Source organism: Apodemus sylvaticus, chromosome 3 (assembly GCF_947179515.1).
Source record: "Apodemus sylvaticus chromosome 3, mApoSyl1.1, whole genome shotgun sequence".
Taxonomy (NCBI): domain Eukaryota; kingdom Metazoa; phylum Chordata; class Mammalia; order Rodentia; family Muridae; genus Apodemus; species Apodemus sylvaticus.
The window spans coordinates 23,759,316-23,778,506 of record NC_067474.1 but is presented as its reverse complement, the minus strand read 5'-3'; the positions used below and the strand labels follow the sequence as shown (position 1 = coordinate 23,778,506).

The 19,191-nt window shown below is 48.2% G+C and overlaps 1 protein-coding gene across 1 annotated transcript in view; it reads right to left on the bottom strand.

Annotated features, from left to right (window-relative positions):
* Positions 1-8,200, bottom strand: part of Gdf6 (growth differentiation factor 6) — a 17,684-nt gene extending 9,484 nt beyond the window's left edge. Inside the window, exon 1 of the mRNA XM_052176058.1 lies at positions 7,688-8,200. Coding sequence (XP_052032018.1) covers positions 7,688-8,096 — 409 coding nt within the window. The 5' untranslated portion in view covers positions 8,097-8,200. The remainder of the gene's footprint in view (positions 1-7,687) is intronic.
* Between the last annotated feature and the right edge of the window lie 10,991 nt (positions 8,201-19,191).

Sequence of the window (19,191 nt, the reverse complement as noted above, 5' to 3'; positions counted from 1 at the left end):
CAGAATCAAGGTACATCGCATGGTACAGGGAAACTTGCAGCCAACCTTACTACAGCTATCAATAGTTTGGTAGGAAGAGATTTATCTATCATCTTCTTGGCTTCCTTGAACAGTCATGGTCTAGTTATTTCTACTAGATTTCTAGGAATAGAGGAAAAACATTGTTGGGCAACATGGGTAAAGAAAACAGGAAGGACTTCTGCTCCTACCCATCTGAGTTTTAATGACAATCAAGGCTTCTGCAACAATAGCTTTGAAATTCATTTACAACACCACAGTGTCAGATGATGAATGCCTTCCTCATTAAATTCCAGTCATTAAAGACTGAACCATTCTTGTAAGCCTCCACCAGGCAGTAAGGCAGTGCTAGTCTATGCAACAACCTGCAAGTCTCCCTGGCTGAGCTAGCACAGCCTTGAGGAGCCTGTAATTCCTCTCTGTGGTATGGGTTTGTAGGTGTGGTCTATCCACAGAACCACTCATGGGTAATAACCGAAGGATATATTCCCTATTTGTACCTGTAAAGAGCAAAAACAAAACAAAACCCTACTCCTATGTGGAGGGAAGGAGGCATAGAAATGACCACCCGAGTCTCAGTGCTGACAGTGGTGCGCTACATCTGTCAGTAGATCACTTTGGGGCTCTCTCAGGGTACACATCCTGCTCAGACACTAACTGGTCCAACTTCTCAGAGTCTCTTGACTTTCTTGGTGCCTTCACTCACAACTTACTGTATGTTTCAGCTTTTGTGACTCTTCCAATCCCAAGAGTGACCTGGGAGCCATGCCTGGATTGCCTGATTTTTCTTTCTTTGTTTCTTTCTTTCTTTCTTTCTTTCTTTCTTTCTTTCTTTCTTTCTTTCTTTCTTTCTTTCTTTTTTTCTTTCTTTCTCTCTCTCTTTCTCTCTCTCTCTCTTCCTTCCTTCCTTCCTTCCTTCCTTTCTCTCTTTCCTCCTTTCTTTCTTCTCTCTCTCTCTCTTTCTCTCTTTCCTCCTTTCTTTCTTTCTCTCTTCCTTTCTTTCATTTACTTCTTTTCATGGTGGAGCTATTCTTTCCTTCTCATGTGAGCATGGGTCTTGTAGACTTCTTGGTCTTGCCACCTGCCTGGACCCTGCAGAGAACTCCCAAGTCTGGTACCTCAGGGTCTGCTTCAGTGGGAAACAGTGAAGCTCAGAAGGGAGCCTGCTCTCACCTGACCCAAACTACATCACTGATCCTTGGTCCAGCCTCGACCTGTGAAAACTCCAAATTCAATTTTGCTAATTTCTGGGCAGCTACGTAGGAAAAGAGCAGCTCCCTCTGAGTACTGAGCACAGCAAATGGAGGCCTAGTTTTGTCTCCACAGATGAAACATTTACTCTGGAGCTAAGTTCCTAGAATCTCTTTGGCTTTGTTGGGGAGGCAAGGACTAACCAAGGTCAAGGACACTTGCCCTGGCTTGGGTCTTTTCAGCTGTGTCTTACCTTGGGATCCCAACCACAGCGACTTAGAGTTTAACTGAACCACATACAGGACATCAAAACCACCTCTCCTAGCTCCCACCCTTCCTCTGCAAGCTGTAGAGGTAGCCAGTGCTGCAGGGACCCACATCACACCCCAGGGGTTGAATCTACAAAGAGCTCAGGGAAAGCAGACACCACATCTTCTGGTAAGAGTTACTGATGGCGATGCCTGAGCCTTAAAGCCCTCCTAGAATCTGCAGTTCCACCCAGGCCTCGTCAGCCCAGAAGCAGAAAGATGAGTGGATGTTTCATGCAGTTCCTCTTCCCAACTAACCCCGCAGTAACAGAAGGCTAAGGTTCAAAGATGCACTGGAAGGTGGACAGACTTTTGTGTTCCCATTTCCCAAGGCTTCTGCTTTGAAGAAGTCTCTGATATTCTTTGATGTACTGGGCCAGGTGCAATCTCTGAAGGAGGAGTTCCTCTAAGTCACTCATCTTGCTCTGTCAACAATGTAGCAAATGAGACTCCCAGTGTCAGCTGCAGAACACAGTTGGGAGCTGGTTTTTGTTGTTGTTTGTTTGTTTATTTGTTTGTTTGTTTGTTTTTCAAGTTTCCGCCCCCACTGAGCTTCCAAGCTCCAGTCTACTAGGAAGTGGATAGAGGCTGGACCACTCCTCTCCTTTAGAAGCTTGCTGTGCAAAACATGAACACCGTTTTTTTTCTTGCCCTGTCCTGGTTACACCCCTCTCTCCAATCTCACGGGCCACCAATTAGTGCCAGAAACCCTCCCTTCTCTGCTCTTGTACAGCTCTCTTCGGTCTGTAAGCTTTGCCCCGCCCCAGATGCCTCTAACTGCATAACCAGAGCCTGTCTCCCCACCAAGCAGCTTTTGGTCCTTTCTAAGCTCCTGCAGTCCCACCGTGATGAGCGGACCCAGTTCTCCACCCCGGGTAGTACCAATGCATGCATCTGACAGCAGAAGGCGTGCCTGGAACCCATCAGGGCAATGGAGACCTATTTAACTCCAGTAAACAGAAGACATAATTTAACTCAAATTGAACTTAAAAATAAGCATACAGAGTTTAGATGGGGGCCTGTCAAAGGATCAGCCATGGGTCCTTACTCCCACGGTCTATGCCAAAAGGACTGTTCCTTAATTCCACAAAAATCACAGTTGGTGCTGGGTTGTTAAAAGGTGAAGGGGCTATCTAACTTTCTATTGTTCTTGGAAGCCTCTAGGAGCCAAGGTTGAACCAACCAAGGAAATACAAACAACAGTCCTCCAGGAAGCAAAAACTTCCTTTACCTGCCCCCTCCAAAGTCCCTAGAAGGCCTCTGGAAGAGGTGGGGTAGCACCCAAGAACTCCAGGTGGGGGAAAGAGGTTACCCAAAAGTTCTTTCCCTAGTCAGAACAAATGGACTTCCGATCCTGATTCATTTAGCAAGGGAGAACTGACAGAGACGTACAAGATCCGTGGCTTTGATGGATTTTGTTTTTGCTGATGTGCAGAAATGAAGGGGTGTTTGAGCACGTTTTCCTTCCCCTCCCCCGCTAGTGATTATACCCTGGGCAAAAGCTAAGTTCCTAGAGCATCCAGAGACGAGACCAACCTTGGATGGCCTCCGACAAGCCTTCCTAGCTAAGACAGCCTGCAACCTGCACTCTGACCACTCGAGTTTCCTGGTCTTTTTGGCATCCTGCCTTTTCCCTTTTGTTGCCCCTTAAAGATCCAGAGACAGCAACTGGTGTTGATCTACGAACCTATGGGTCTGGGGATTGGCTTATGGCCTTAAATGTACCTGAATCATTCCAACTAGAAGAGTGGACAAACTTTGGAGTTTAAGGCTTCCTTGTCCCACCCTGGGCTTTCCCCAGAACCTCCGATTAACCCAACTAGGAAGATCCTTCAGCCTGAACCACAGAGCCAGTTCTGTGCCCAGTTCTCTGACCACACCCCTCACACACACTCACTTGCACACATAGCAAGCCCCTTCTCCAAGGCTGTTCTCTCTTTCCGGGGAAATAAAGCCTAGATTGGAACCTTCTGCTCAGCTTCCTCACTTGGCCGTCTGGTATGAATTAGTGTTTTTATAAGGGACTCAAACAAATCGAATACAAGGTCACCAAATAATTAACAGTTGCGAATTCCCTCCGTCCCCATTAAAATACTTCCCTGCTTATATTTCATTTTCCGTTTGCCAACGACAACAGGGCACAGGCAAGAGTGCTAGCGCTGCCCTGCTGATTACTCCATGCAGAAACCCACTGTTCTGCAGAAACACAATGTATCAGGCAAACTTCAATAGCAGGAAACTATGAAGCACGGAATCGTCCACCTCTGTCTGTTCCTAGCATACCTCTGCCTCCTTGGAATCTCTGAACTGAAGATTAAGAGCAGACTCTCCCTGTCTGGGTTCTAAGGGTACCCAGCCCCAAAGGATGCTTTCCTCTCTTCTTCGGTGTTAGCTGTTCTTTGCTGTCTTCTTTCTGTAAGCAGGCGTGTGTGAACAACACAACAATAACAACTATTCTTATTTCAAAATCACTGGGGAAACTAATCCACAGAAGTAACCTTAGACTCAATTTGTTCCTTTCATCTTTGATGCCTTGAAAGTTTTACACACACACACACACACACACACACACACACACACACACACACGCACTTATTTGGTACTTACCACATAAATTGCAAAGCAGGACCTCTCTCTGAAGCTCAGTCTCTCCCCTCCCCTCACCCCCTCTTGGCTGGCTGGGAGTCCAGGGTCCCCAAACTACTTGTCTTTGTAATTTCATATCTAACCCGGTTCACTCTGATCCTGTGATCTCAGCTCCCCACCAGCACACACAAACACACTTTCTCATCTCTATCTAATCTAAAATAATTTTTGAGGCACAGCGTGAAACCGCGTTTAAAAGATCATCCACAAGGTAGTTTTTGCCTCTGCCAAATAAGTGCAAGACGAAGCCAAGCACAGCACATATTCAGACGCTTGCATCCAAAGCTCCAGGAGAATTGCTAATTGGGTCTTTAAGTACCACAGAAACACATCAAGCCAGAAAGAAAAATCTCACTTTTACCCCTCTTTTTTTATTTTTAAACTTCTGCTTCTCAACATACTTCTTAGAAACTTCTTGTCCTTATCCCATCCACACATATAGTATTTATCATTCAGAGTCTAGACTACCACTCATACTCCAGTCTCACCTCTCACAAGCCGTGTGACCTCGAGCAACTTAATTTCGCTGTCTTTCTTAATTCACCTCTAAAGCAACGCAGCCGCGGTAGCAGAGAAGTAAATGAGTTCATTCATGTCGTCATAGCTTTTAGCACAGTACTTGGCCCACAGAAAAAGGTCAATCAATCTTGGCTACTGTAATTTACCCTTTCAGGGGCTTTACCAACGCTTGCAATAAGACCCCCTTCGGGATGAGTCAGACAGGGACTGTACAGAACATCAGCTTCAGGTATAACGTTAAAGTTCCCATGTGAGCAAGACCTTTAACCAGTTCTCAGCAAGTGTCTCGGAGCTTGTGAACAGGCTTCGAGGCTCCTCCCCTAGAGGGACCCTGGCTCCTGGGCTCCCAGCCTACCCTACTACCCTGTGGTGATTGAAACCTCCTCTAGGCAAGGGGCCAACTTAACACGACCGCTTCAGCTCCAGGCTGTCCCTTTTTTTTCTTGCCTACCCACTCAGGGGGCTTGGGGGAGGGGATCTTGAAGAGTTTGGCACGTTAAGAACCCCCGCGCGAGAGGGGCGGAAGTCCTCGCCAGAAGCTGAGGATGCGCGGTTAGCGGGTCCCTTCCATCACGGGAGACTAGACACCGTTTGATGTGTTATGACATGAACCCTCAATTAGATCGCTGAGTCGAAACACTCCAATCAGGGGCCCAATGCTAAGCAAGCCCCGGAAGGTCCAACCCGAGGTCACCGCCGGTGACACATCAAATCAAAATCAGTGAGAGGGAAAGTGAGGTTTTCCCTTTATCAAGCTGCGGCTGCAGCCAGCAATCCGGCCCCTCCTCCGCACGCCCCTCCAGTCCCTCTCTGCACCCCCCTCCTCCGAGCTCCTTTACACCCGTGAGGCTTGAGACTAGCCGCGCAACCTTCCAAGTATTGCAGCTGCCCTCTTAACAGTTTTCTTTCGAACTTAGCGAGCGAGGAGGAGACAGAGGCTTTGAAGTTGCGGTCCTGGTGCTCCTGCCCGGTCCGGACTAGGAATCTCCGGCAGGCAGCCTTGTCCTCAATGCATTCTGGGGTTGAATGCACAGTCTATCTGGCTTGCTGACCATGGGAAGAGAACAGCGTTCTTTTCCTTCCCCCAAACCTCCCTCACCTCCTGCTCGCGCTCGAAGAACCCGTGGGTTCCCAGCATGGTGCCTGGGCTCTAGGGTGTGGAGGTGCTGCAGAGGATTAGGATTGATGGGTGTTGGAGTCTCTGCAAGGTCTGGGGTCTCCAGAGACACGCAGCTTTTCATGTTTTTTGAAATTCCAATTTTTGAAATTCCAAATTTTGAAAGTCCCCTTGGAATAGCCCACACTGTCCTTTGGTCCTGTGCCAAGGAACGCTCAGGGACTAGTGAACCAATAAGGGTGTCCGCCTGGGGTAAGGTGGGAGAGCCTGACGCTTCCCAGGAAAAGAAAAACGTACCCCATCGCCCGAGAGCCTAGGCTTCTAGGATTTCTTCCCTTAAAGCTGCATTCTCTGAGCCTCCTTTGGCCACAGTACTAGGGAGGCTAGGAGGTTAACAGAAAAGATGCTGGGAGGGTAGGAAGAAGTTGGCGCTGAGTTAGAATACCCAGGTCCAAGACCTCGGAGCAGCAATCCGAAGAAGCCACGTGTCTTTGTAAAGGTGACTTTATTCTTCCTGAAATCGTCATAAAATACGGCGGCGTTAATTTGCCATCGGGACCTTTCAGCAGCTCATAACCCAGCTGACCTCGGATTGGAGCTGAGGACCTGGCTGGGCCAGAACCTTGGCTGCGGGGGGGAAAAAAAGAAGAAAAGCAGCTTCGAGGGAAGGCTCGAGGCTGGAGATTAAATGGGGCTAGGGGCAGGTGGGGGAGGGGGGCATTAGCTTACTCTGGAAAGTTTCCAGAATGTGCAAACAATCAAGGTAGATGGACGTAGCGGAGTAGTTCCCTCTGCCCAGCCTGGGGGGTTCTTGAGTTTCTGGGTATTTTTCACTGAACCCGAACCTGTGGGTCTAAAAACGGAGTCTACGCTAAGTCTGGAAGTATGGGAACCGCCCCTTACCTTCTCCATACCTTCCTCTCGGTCTGCAGCCCTATCCCTCCTCTTCTCTGCTCCTTTCTTGTTTTTTGTTTCTTTGTTTGTTTTTTTCTGAATTACTTTTCCTCTCTAGGAGCCAGCGGAACTTTCCCCGATATCTGAAGATTTCCCTGACCGTGCTTGTGGGCCGGCGATAATAGCAAGAGGATGAAGCTATAGACGCGAGCGCATCCTGTCTGGCACAGGGGACGAGGGTTGGGTCCCCGAGATGCCCATAGAGAGAAGGGTGCATGAGGATCCTCCTGTAGTACTGTACGCCCCAACAAACCCACGCTTTTAGCAGTCCCAGTTTCAGTCCATCCCGTGGACGGTGGCGTGAAAACTATCAGGTGTGACAGGAGGAAAAAAGAAAAAACGATGCCGCAAGGCACTGGGCGCCCACCTGGCTGGTGTCCCGCCACACCCTACGCAGGACTCCAAGAGAGCCCACAGGGCTCCTGGATCTAGGCACTGCCTGACACCGATCCTAGACTCAGCTGCCTTGGCTGACTGACTAACTTGTGCGGGCTTTTCCTTGAGAGACTTGAGAGAGCGGAGGCTCTCTAAAGCTCTCACGGATGCTCTAGGGCCCGCGGCCCTCACGAGCTTTGGAGCCAGGGTCTCTTGGTCTTTTCTCTGACCCTACTCCGTCTCTCTACATTCGCTCACCATTTCTCTTCCTCTGCGCTTCCTCTGCTAGCTACCAGACCAGCGACCGCCGCGATGCTTTCGGCAAAAGAGAAAACAGGAAGGAAGACCAGAGAAGACAAGTAAGAAAGTAAGGGATAATTGCAGACTGGAGCAAAAGCTGCAGCTGCACTCAGAATTTGGGGTTTGAGAAAAGAAAAAAAGGGGAGATATCCAGAATGCAAAGGGAATTCACAAAAGCAGCCTCCTGCCAGAGCCGGGGTAGCGCTCTGGCTGAGGAGCTCCAACCGGAGAGGAGTCCGGCGCTTTCATTGCCACTTACCCTGTCCTCTGTCTACAAAGCTAGTGATCGTATTAGCAGACTTGGAAGACTGGAAAAAGCTGGCATTGATGCCCAGCTTCTCGGCAATGGAGTAAGTCCTGTAGATTGACAGCATGTACTCGTGAGGCACCACGCGCGGCCCCCTGCCCGGCGGCTCCTGCCCCTGAGATTGCCCTGGCGGCCGCCGCCGGAGCTCGCTCTGCCGCTGCCGGTGCTCCTGGGGCGCCCGGCCCTCGGCACTCTCTTGTGGAGTCCGCTGCATCTTCCCTTCTTTGCGGTTCCCCACGTCTTTGGCGGAGTCCAATTCGGTGGAGGAGGACGAGGAGATGGAAGCCTGCTGGAAACCCGGCAAATCCCAGAGGAAACTGATGAGGAAGATCGCCCAGAGAAGGACCCTAGGAGTGTCCATGGCGAGCGAGTGGCTGAGTTTCTCGGAGAGGCGGCGGCGACAGCGGCGGCTGCGCCGAGCGCGAAAGGCACAGAGCGGCTGGACAGCGGCGGGGGCCGCGTTCCTCCTGCAGACTCCGAGTGCGGGGAGCCGGGTAGCAGCTACACAAATCCAGGCCCTGCCACGCCCCCTCCCGCCCCTCGCGGGGAGGTGGGGAGAGGAGGAGAGAGCTGCGCTGCGGGGATGGGGAGGGCGGCGGGGAGTGCGGGCCGGAGGTGTGGAGTGGGGGGCGGCGGCGGGCTAGGGTGGTGGCGAGGCTCAGCGCCCCCCGCGGGACGCGCGTGTGCGAGGTGAGAGCTGGGAGCGCCCCGCGGGGTGCCGAGCGCTGGCTGGGCGAGCCGGAACCCAGCGCCTCTGTCCCAGGGCTAGGGAGCCAGAGCCCGCAGGCAGCACCCGGGGCGAGCTGGCAAAGGGCGAGGACGTCAATCCTCCACTGCCTGAGCCGGGAGTCAGTCCCTCAGGCTGCCCGAACTTTCCTAGGAGTCGGCGGTCGGGCTTTCCAGGGACCCTGGGAGCAGCGATCGGCGGCGTCTGGTTCGGAGCGGGTGTTTCTGCTGCAGGCTGCGCCCTGGCTCCCGGCAGTGGTACCCTCTCTTCGCCACCCTACCCTCCTACAGGGTGGTTAGCACCCCCTCAGCTCCCGCAAGGTTCAGCCCTGAGCCCGGAAAGTCAGGCGCAAGGCGGGCCAGTCCTTCACAGCCCCATTCTCTTGGTAGGATGCTGCTTTCCACAAAGACCCGCGTCTATTCCCGACCTTCGAGGTCAGGCAAAGGCCACCAGTCTCCGGAGTTTGGAGCCGTGCTCGGAGCTGCCGCGCTCCCCTGCAGGCCCCAGGCTCTCCTCTCGCAGACCTCAATCTCTGGCGCTTGCTCCAGCTGCTTCATTTCTCGATCGTGGGATCCCACACTTCTCTGGCCCCTTAGGGACTCAGCTCCCTCTTCTTGTGCACCCGTACTTCCTTTTTCCTCTTTCCTATTGTCTTCAGGAATTCCTCCTTCCCCTAAGTTCCTTCCCATTCCGATGCGATACCTCTCCTCACCCCGCCCCTGCCCCCAAGTCTGCTTTTCTTCTTTAGGTTGCGGCCTCCCAACTTTCTGATCCCCACCCTTCCTCTCTCCTTTCCACCAGACCCCTCCCTGCTCAGCTCTACCCCAATCTGTTTCTCTTCAGCTCAGCCTCGCCCCATCACGAGTTTCCTTTATCTGTCCCCAGATTCCCAGTGTCTTCCCCGCCCACCGCCCCGCGGTTCCCGGAGCCTGGACGTTGCTAGATTTGGCGGTGAAGAGTTGCTTCCCTCCCACAGCGCTCTAGACAGAAGTTGTCCAGAGTCTTTACAGGGTCCTCACGCACCAACTGTAAACGTCCCCCTGTAAATTATTCCACTTTCATGGATTTAGAAAAGAGGGGGAACAAAAGGCTCAGAGATAACTGGGTTTTCCAAGGCCATTCAGCCAAAAGGTATACAGCCAGGGATAGACCCAGGGAGGGGTGCTTCTGCCATTCTGCTCCTCAGGTCCTGGTTTGTTCGGAGTTGGCTGTGTTTCTGTGGGTTCTTGGCGCCCTGCCCCCCTTTGTCTTCTTTGGGACCCTGCAGGCCTGAGGAGAGGCAGTTTGGCCCCCTCTCCCCTTCCATTTACTCTGATTTCCTTAATGTCCGAGGCATGATTCTTACCCTGGATACCTGCTGTGTGTCCTGGCTCTATGGCCTTTGCAAACAGTTTCCCATAATCTTTATAACAAGCATGAGACAAGGACTGTATTATCTCAATATTACAGACAGGGAAACTGAGGCCCATGATCACGCTGCTTCTCTGTAGCGTCGGTAGTCCTAATTATTAGGCTATTGAGGGTGGCTGCTCTGCTCTTGATCCCCAGGGATTCTGATTCTACCCCAACCCATTTTATGTCTCATAGGGATGCTTAAGTTCATGATTGCCAACCCATGGCCTGTCTGGGACTGGAAGGACTCTAGTTTCTTCCTTTCTCTTTCAGGGATTTAGATGATTAAGTATCATTCACCAGGTGAGGCTGAGAAAGGAGAGCGGAACAGAAGTTTTAAATAATACTTACCAGCTATTTAGGCCACCAGGACAGAAAGATCTCTCTGTTCATGCTCCTTTGTCTCTGCTGTGCATGTCCTTCTTACACGACTGTTATGCAGAGATGACACCCTCAGCTCTTAAAGTCTAATACCAAACCAATCGCCTTCAAAGTGTCTGTGCTACCCCTCCCCCTTTCTCTTGCCCTCACTGTACTGATATCCAGGAGAGGCATCCTCCTGTGACTTGTCTCCCTCCTGTCCCTCTGGGAAATGAATGTGTGTACCTTGTGCTATCGTATCACCCTTTGCATTTCTAGCTGCACAGCTCCGTTAAGGATGACTCATGGGTTTGGATCCCCGTTCCCCAGCAGCGTGTTTCCTGCTTGCCTTCATCTCTGCTCTTTTTGCCCACAGCAGTTATCTGTTGTGAGTTATCAGTAAACAGGAAACAAGGCAGCGGTCCCATTGCCCATGGCTAACAACCCTTCAGCAGACTAGACAGTAGAAAGGCAAAAGACTGGGGACCACAAAGGATGTGGGCTTCTGTCTCCAGGATCGCCCCAGGGCGGGTGCTGCTGTCTTTGTTACCAGCGGCAGATCTGAGTGAAGAAAGTTCCATTTGCCAAAAAGGCTCTAGTGGTCACTTACAGGTGAGAGAACAGACTGAAAAGCAATACAAAAGGCTGAAGGTCACAAGCAAGCCAGAAATATAGCCAGGAGCCAAGCCATTAGACTCCTAACCAACATTGCCTTTAGTTAAAACTTCCCTTCTAACAGTGATTCAATAAGGCCATTACTCCATCTCTCTCTCTCTCTCTCTTTCTCTCTCTCTCTTTCTGTGTGTGTGTGTGTGTGTACACGCTTACACACTCGTGCACATGTGCATGTGTTGCGGTAGTAAAGATATAAGAAACAACTATTACTAGATTTGCTTTTAGGTTTCCACACTGTAACTGAGTCTTTGAAACACTGCTATGGAGTTTTTAGTTTCCAGACTATTCTTAGACTCTCTAATCATTTCTTCGGCAGTTTCTTTTGGAAGGAAGATTTTGAAACAGTGAGAGTTTCTTGATGTGAACTGAAAAAGTCTGGTCCTTGATTGGTCCTTGATAGCTTTTACACCAGGATCAGACACTCAGACACACACCCAGTTACAGACATCTGTGGTATCTCCCGCCCTCTTGCGGACACTTGGAAAATTGCTACTCATAGGCAAAACTGATATTCCCAATTAATCTCTTTAAGAAAATTATTTAAATGAATCGGAAGATCACCCCTAAAGTGTATGTCAAATATGACACCAAATATTCATAAATTATAGATATGCTACACAGAAATGTAAGACCAAAACCAAATAAAATTGCCTCGTTTATTACTATCTTAAATGTGTGCTTTTAACAGTTTTTAAATGCTTATTTCATATTGGATCAGGGAGAACATTTTCTCTTAAGAAAAGAGATCGTCACAGTGAGGATGTGGAGAGGTGATACAGAGCTCTAATCTCAGCACTCATGGGGGCAGAGGCAGCGGTCTCTGAGAATCTGAGGCCTGCTTGTCTGCGTAGCAAGTTACAGGCAGGTGAGAACTGCACACGAAGAGCCTGAGTCAAAATACAAACAACACGTTTCCTTTTAATTAGTTAATATTTGAAGCATTATCAGAAAAGCAGCTTCTTTAAGAAGTGTCTGACCTATTAGAATGGTAGTGTAATCCCACCCCCCCACCCCCACCGCCGCGCAGGAAGAAACCCGTGTCTTAAGAGACCCTGGAAACACAGCCTGGAAGCAGTCAGGAAGAATGCACCATGTGCTGTGTCCTGTGAGTGGAATCTCTTCTTCAGGGCACAGCTCTTCCGAGGACAGAATAAAAAATGCAAACCTTATCTGATAAGCTCTGAGTTCGTGCTTTACCCTCAGACACTTCTAAGTAAATTGGTGAGCAGACAGTCTAGTAACATTAGATACCCAGTGAATGGCCTTAAAGAAATGAGATTTAACATGGACATGGTAATTTTATTTTATTTGTGTACTTATTCACTTTACTTTCCACTCACTTGCAGCCTCATGGGAAGAACGACAGACAATTCTGGCCAACCAGGGCCCCCAGGGCTCCAGGGCCTAAGCCATCAACCAAGCAGTACACATGGTTCCAGCCAAAAGTGTGGCAGAGGAATGCCTTGTTGGGCATCAGTGGGAGGAGAGGTCCTTGGTCCTGTGAAGGCTCAACAGATGCTCCAAGAAAGGGAAATCAGGGTGGGGGGCTAGAGGGGGTGGGTTCAGTGGAGGGGGCATATTCTTAGAGGCAGGGAGTGGGAGGATGGGTTGGGAGTTTTCTGGGAGGGGGGAAACAGGGAAAGGGTATAACTAGTGTAATGTAAAAGAATATTCAATAAAAATTATTTTTTTTTAAAAAAAGGAAAACTACTTACAAAAACAACTGTGGTTATAGATTTAGGTCTCAGTTTCCTTGTATCCCTGGAGCCTACCGGATGGGCTGGGATTGACAGGTAGGCCCGACGTCTCCCACACTTGCTTCAACTTGAGGGTTTCTGCTTTACTCTGTTTTTGACATTTTCATAAAATTTCATCTTAGAAAAAGGTCTTTTTAAAAAGTCAAAAGGAGTCAAGGGACGGTTCAGCAATTACGAGCACATGCTGAGGCTGGATGGGATACCCCGTTAACCCCTGTTAAAGGAGGAGGCAGAGGCAGCTGGATCTTCGGATGTTTGAGGTCAGCCTCTCCTACATTGGGAGTTCCTGGACAGTCAGGACAGCCAGGTCCACTTAGTGAGACCCTGTCTTAAAACAAACAAAAAGGGGTATTTGCCACTCTCCCCTAGGACACAAGTTCAGCCCTTGTGTGATAGGTGGCTTACAACCACTTCCGGCTCTGATTCCAGGGCATGGGCTGCCCTCTGACCCCACGTGAGCACCTACATGCAAGATGCAGATAAACGCACGGAGGAATACACACGCATCGTTAAGACATTGTTAGAAGAAATTTAGAAGACAGTGAGGACTAGAAGAAGGCTCAGTCTGTAAAACCCTTGCCATACAAGTGTAAGGACCTGAGTTTGATCCTCAGAACCATGGAAACAATGGACAGACGCTCCGGACTCAACAGCAGACACGTGAAGAGTGGTAGAGGCCTCCACACGAATGATCACACAAGTGTGTGAGCCCCTGCCCGCCTGTGCACATGCATGTGAACACACACACACACACACACACACACACACGAATAACGCAGCAAGTGACTGAAGAGGAAACCTGAGCTCTTGCTTCCCCACCTGTGCAAGCACATTACACACTCAAGAACACGTGCACAGCAAAATTTTTAATTAAAAAAATAGCGAGAGAAATAAAAGCTATTAGCATAGAGGAGGGGCAGCGTTCCCTGGGGCAGGTCAAAGATGGCAGACATCGAGATCCTGAGCTGAGGACACTAAAGGCCTAGGGAAGCGGGCAGAGAAGGCAAGAGTCCCTCAGATTGTCCTTGCTTTACACGATCTATTGTGTTATCATTCCATTTCTTTTTAAAAATCCAGAGTTCTTTTTCACTGGATAATAAATATGATGTTCTCTCTCTCTCTCTCTCTCTCTCTCTCTCACACACACACACACACACACACACACACACACACACACACACACCTCTATCTGTTAGACAGAATTTTGCTATGTAGCCCAGGTTGACTTTCAACTCATTGACATCTGTCTGCCTCAGCCTTCCATGTGCTGGAAATTAAAACTGAGCCTCCATGCCCGGCTTTAATGCCCTTCTTCTGTTTGTGTATTTGATGGTTTCTTTAACAGAATGACTTAAAGAGAACTCAGATGAGATGAACTTTGGAGTTGTGCTGGATGGTATCATATTCATTTCATAACTGTGGGCCTCCTGCTCTGCTGGCTAAACAGAGCCTTAGGTGAATGATTGCCTTAGAGTTTTATTACTGGGAAGAGACTCCGTGACCACTGGTCCATTACCATCACGGCAGGAGACAAGACGGTATGTAGGCAGACATGGTGCTGGAGGTGGAGCTGAGGGTTCTACCTCTTGATCCACAGGCAGTTCGGAGAGACTGTGACACACACAGCCAGACTTGAACCTCCAAGTCTGCCCACCCTCCCACCCCTTGACTCACGTCATCAAGCAAAACCATGCCTACTCCAAGGCCACACCTCCTCGTAGCACCATTCTTTATGAGCTAAGCATCTAAAACCATGTGTCTGTTGAATAGGAGACCATACCTACTCAAACCACCTCAATGAGGAATCAGAGATTTGGTGCGTGCCATGTGGCAGATGTTAGTTTATTGAAACTGGGACTTGCAAAAAAGACAAGGTCTCATGGAAAACCCAGGCCAACCTGTTCCTGCTCTCCTGTTGTTCTATTGGCAGGTGATGGACATCCAGTCATACTGCAGCTTGTGTGGTTCCCAGCCGGTGGGCCTGACCAGGGAGCATCAGCCTTACCACTAGTCTGCTCAGTCAGAAAGCCCAAGACCCAGACATCTTCCTTCTCAGAATGCCCTACTGAGGGCATAAAGATTCTGACCCATGCTGAGATTGGCAAACCATTGATGGACACCATCAAGTAGGGATATGTGACCTGTCAAGGACTTCAAGATGTGCCCTAATTTTTGAGGAAAATCTCTAAGGAAAATCTGCAGTATGGAAGTATATTTCCAATTAACAATTATTATTCCTGATGAGCATTCCCTATCTGAACCAGATAAATGTAATAGTCTATAAGCATTCCAAGCTATAGAAATGGTTAATTCAGACTGGTCTCTAAAAACAACTGGGGTCCAGCCTGCTTCGACATTGAGAGAGAGAGGGGGAGAGAGAGAGAGAGACAGAGAGACAGAGAGAGAGAGAGAGAGAGAGCATCAGAATGAAGCAGACTAGCAGACTGCAGGTGACAGAAGGACCTGGAACTTAAGCTCTTGTCATTTCTTGGTTGTTTAAACTCAACACACCCTCCCTTTACTTTGGCACCCCATATCTACAACTTTTAGCTGTCAGCAAAAAAATAAAACTTAAACAGCTCCTAGCAAGCTTTGTAACCCAGATGGAAGAGAACGTATGTATGCCCTTGGTCTTTTGTAAAGATTAAACCTTCTGTGCAGTTTGAAAAGTTTGTGTAAAGCCTACGTAGCCTACACCAGAGGCACACACAGGGATGTCATAATGAACGCTCTCGGTACAATTCAGACATAAAAGATCAGATTCATCAACCTGTGTAAATCCTCACAGATGTGAGGATGGTAAGAATAGTTAAGTAGCTGAATATTTTGATTTTTTTAAATAGCAGAGTTCTCTGTTAATTTTAGCCATGCTCAATCTTTCTGCTTTTGTTCTAGATTGACATGTACAATTTTTTTCATTGATCTAGTTTTCTTTTTTTCTCTTAAAACATTCATTTTGGTAAGTAACTTCTTTAAAAAGGTTAAGTTTGTTTGACGCAAGGAGTTTTACTGTATTTCACTGTGAATTTGTGGCAACACTCCCTCTGTCTAATGATTCAACATGTTTTATGTCCGTCCAAATATTCTAGATTAAAAACACATTGCTGCCTGCTAATAGGTATGGGAATACGTTAGTGGAGTGGGCAAAGTACCTTCTCAAATGAGCACGCAGGGTTCCTAGGAAAGTCAAAATGGTTCAGTTCTAGGAACAGTCTGAGTCTTGCCAAATCTTGCATCGAAAAATTACAATTACATAGGAAGTCCTCTTTCCTGTTTAGGATCAGATTTGGTTTGATAAATTACTACCAACTTTGTAAACATTAAAATAGAAGCAATAAAGATGTGAAATTCCACACAGGGGATCTACAATGTTTGGGTAATTATAAGCACATGGCTACTTTACATGAGATTGCTGTTAAAAAGTCTGTTTATTAGGGCTCTGGGAAAACAGAGGTTCTCAGATTCGGGGTTATTTACATGCACTGAGATTTTGGCATTTACTATCAATTCCTCACAACCTGTAATTTCAGAACTCTAAATAGTATTAGCTGAAGGAGCACCACCTGGGCTGTTTATGTTGTCTTGTCTGTTAGCATGTGGGGTTTTATGGAAAGCAGGGGGAGGGGCATGGGGTTTCACAAGGCAACCAACTTCCAGAAGTGTGAAATGCTCTTCCCACAACAGAAAAAAAAAAAAGAATCCATTTTATGCTAATATTTAGGGCAAAAGTTTGCATTGACAAATTTTAATACATTCTATTTATCACTTTAAATCCAAGTGCTGTCTTGTTTGTTTGTTTTTGAGACAGTCTCACTATGCAGCCCTGGCCAGTCTGTGTCCCAGTATGTAGACAAGGCTGGTCTCAAACTCAGAGATGCTATTGCCTGTGCCACTCAGACCCTGGGATTAAAGTCTTGTACCAAAGTGCCAACCACCTGCTTTTGAAAACAGTGGTCCAATGTATCTTCTTCCAGGAGCCATTAAAATAAACGCAGAAATGTTGCAGATTCATTAGTCATGAAATAAGCACTTTACATCTGAAAAATGGTTTGGATTTTCTATTGAAATGAATTAAAAACAAGATTGAAAAGTTTGAAAAGTTAGCGTAAACCCTACATGGCTTCAAAAGCTCTACTGCTCATGGCTTCGCTTCTCAAATGCTAGGATTATGAAAAGCCCCAGCTGGAGCTGTGATGAACTGGTCTCCAAGCCAGAGAACAAAGATGGGAAGTAGGCTACTGGGTGCCAATGGAGAGGGAGAACATGGAATTAGTGTCTAATGGGGAAAAAAAATCCAATTTGAGAAGATGAAAAAGTTCTGGAAGTGGGTGGCGGCAGTGGTGTCTGACATGGCGACATGCTTCATGCTGCTTGGCTGGACACTTTAACATGGTTACAATGGATAAACGGAAATTGTGTTTTACCTATGGGGGAGAGAGGGAGAGAGAGAGGGAGAGAGAGAGAGAGAGAGGGAGGGGGAGGGAGAGGGACGGAGGGAGGTAGAGGGAGGGAGAGGGAGGGAGGGAGAGAGAGAGAGAGGGAGGGGGAGGGAGAGGGAGGAAGAGGGAGGGAGAGGGAGGGAGGGAGAGGGAGGGAGACGGAGGGAGGGAGAGGGAGGAAGAGGGAGGGAGAGGGAGGGAGGGAGAGGGAGGGAGAGAGGGAGGGAGGGAGGGGGAGGGAGAGGGAGGGAAGAAGAGGGAAGGAGAGGGAGGGAGGGAGGGAGAGGGAGGGAGAGAGGGAGGGAGAGGGAGGAAGGGAGGGAGGGAGAGGGAGGGAGAGAGGGAGGGAGAGGGAGAGAGAGAGGGAGGGAGAGGGAGGGAGAGGGAGGGAGGGTGGGAGGGAGGGAGAGGAGGGAGAGAGGGAGAGAGAGAGAGAGAGAGAGAGGTGAGATCGGGTCTTCCTTATAGGGAATTGGTCTCTGACCTACAAAACAAAAAGTACAAACGTTTAATAGAACACAGCTCAAGAAACTTGTTGCCAGAGAACAAACAAGTTACAAAAGGGATCTAAAAGCCAATTGCTTTCTTGTTTTCTCTCTGTTGTGGATTTTCCAGTTTTGGTGGTGTATACGTGTATTTGATGGTGAAAATGTAAGATCTAACATGAAACACTGTAGCTTCCAGCTCAAATGGCTATGCTAACCATGTAGACGTTTACTGAGCTGTCTGGTCTTAGTATGTGGTTAATTTTAGTATGTGATGATTTTTAATTTGCAATGTTCTTTTAGTAACAAGGTTTAAAGTAAAAATAATAATAAAATAAGTAAGCAGAATTATGAAAATAATATGCTGAAAGGGTAAGTATTTTTAAAGACTGATTTATTTATTATATGTAATGAGTATACTGCAGCTGTCTTCAGACACACCAGCAGAGGGCATCGGATCCCATTACGGATGGTTGGGACCCACCATGTGGTTGCTGGGGATTGAACTCAGCACCTCTGGAAGAGCAGGCAGTGCTCTTAACCGCTGAGCCATTTTCCAGCCCAAGAGGACAAGCTTTAGATTGCTTTGTTGACTGTTGGGCTTTTTCCTCACAGCCAACCACTAGGCACAAGTGTGGTTTTCTACCTAGCTACACAGATGTCAAGGGAGACTTGTGTTATCCTAAGGAGGTTAAAACCCAGCCCCCCTTTCACCCCTCCAACTATGTGGATGTGAAGCAGTCACAACTGCTCATTTGGTTTTTGTTTGTTTGATTGATTGTTTGTTTGTTTGTTTTAGATAAGACAGAATAATAGTAAAGTCAGTCTCTATGGCAACTGTCGTCTTGACTCTCAATTCTCTTTCGTCCCCTTCCCGTTTATCCCCAGAATTCTCTTCCAGGTATCCGGTTCACATGTGGCCGCGGGTGACTACAGGTAAAGGACATTTCTTTGCACTTGTGAAGCGCTGGCATTTACTGATTCTGGACACGGTGTGCCCTGCTCAGTGCTTAGCAGAGCTCTAGGGAAGAACAGTCTCCAATCAAGACCATCTTTCTTTCTTGTCTCCTTTAATGGTACCAATTCTGTTTCTTCTCTTAGCTCCCAATTAGTATACAATACTTACACAAGAGACATTTAATTCCAGGCTTAAAATTCCAGAATCATGTGTATTTGTGTGTATGTGGTATGTTATTGTGCGTTTGTGAGTGTGCTTGCACACGTGTGTGCATACACATGGATGCTGTAGGTCCTTCCTGAGAGTATCATTCCTCCGGATTGAGGAACCTTATTGTTTGGGATTAGTTCTCCCCCTGGGACCTGGAGCTCACTAATAAGGCTAAACTGACTGCCTAGAAGACCCCAGGAATCTGCCTGTCTCTGCCGCTCCCCCTGCCAGTGTTGGGATTACTGGCACACAGGACAACACTTAGCTTTTTTGTGTGGGTGCTGGGGACTAAAGTCAAGTAGTCATGATTGCATGCAATTGATTTACTGACGGAGCCATCTTCCTATTCCACCCAAGCAGGCATATTTTCATTTCATATTTTTAGGCTCCAAAGGACAAGTTCTTATTGGTACTGAGGTAGCCACTCAGCAAGTCCCACGCGTCCCCTTTGCA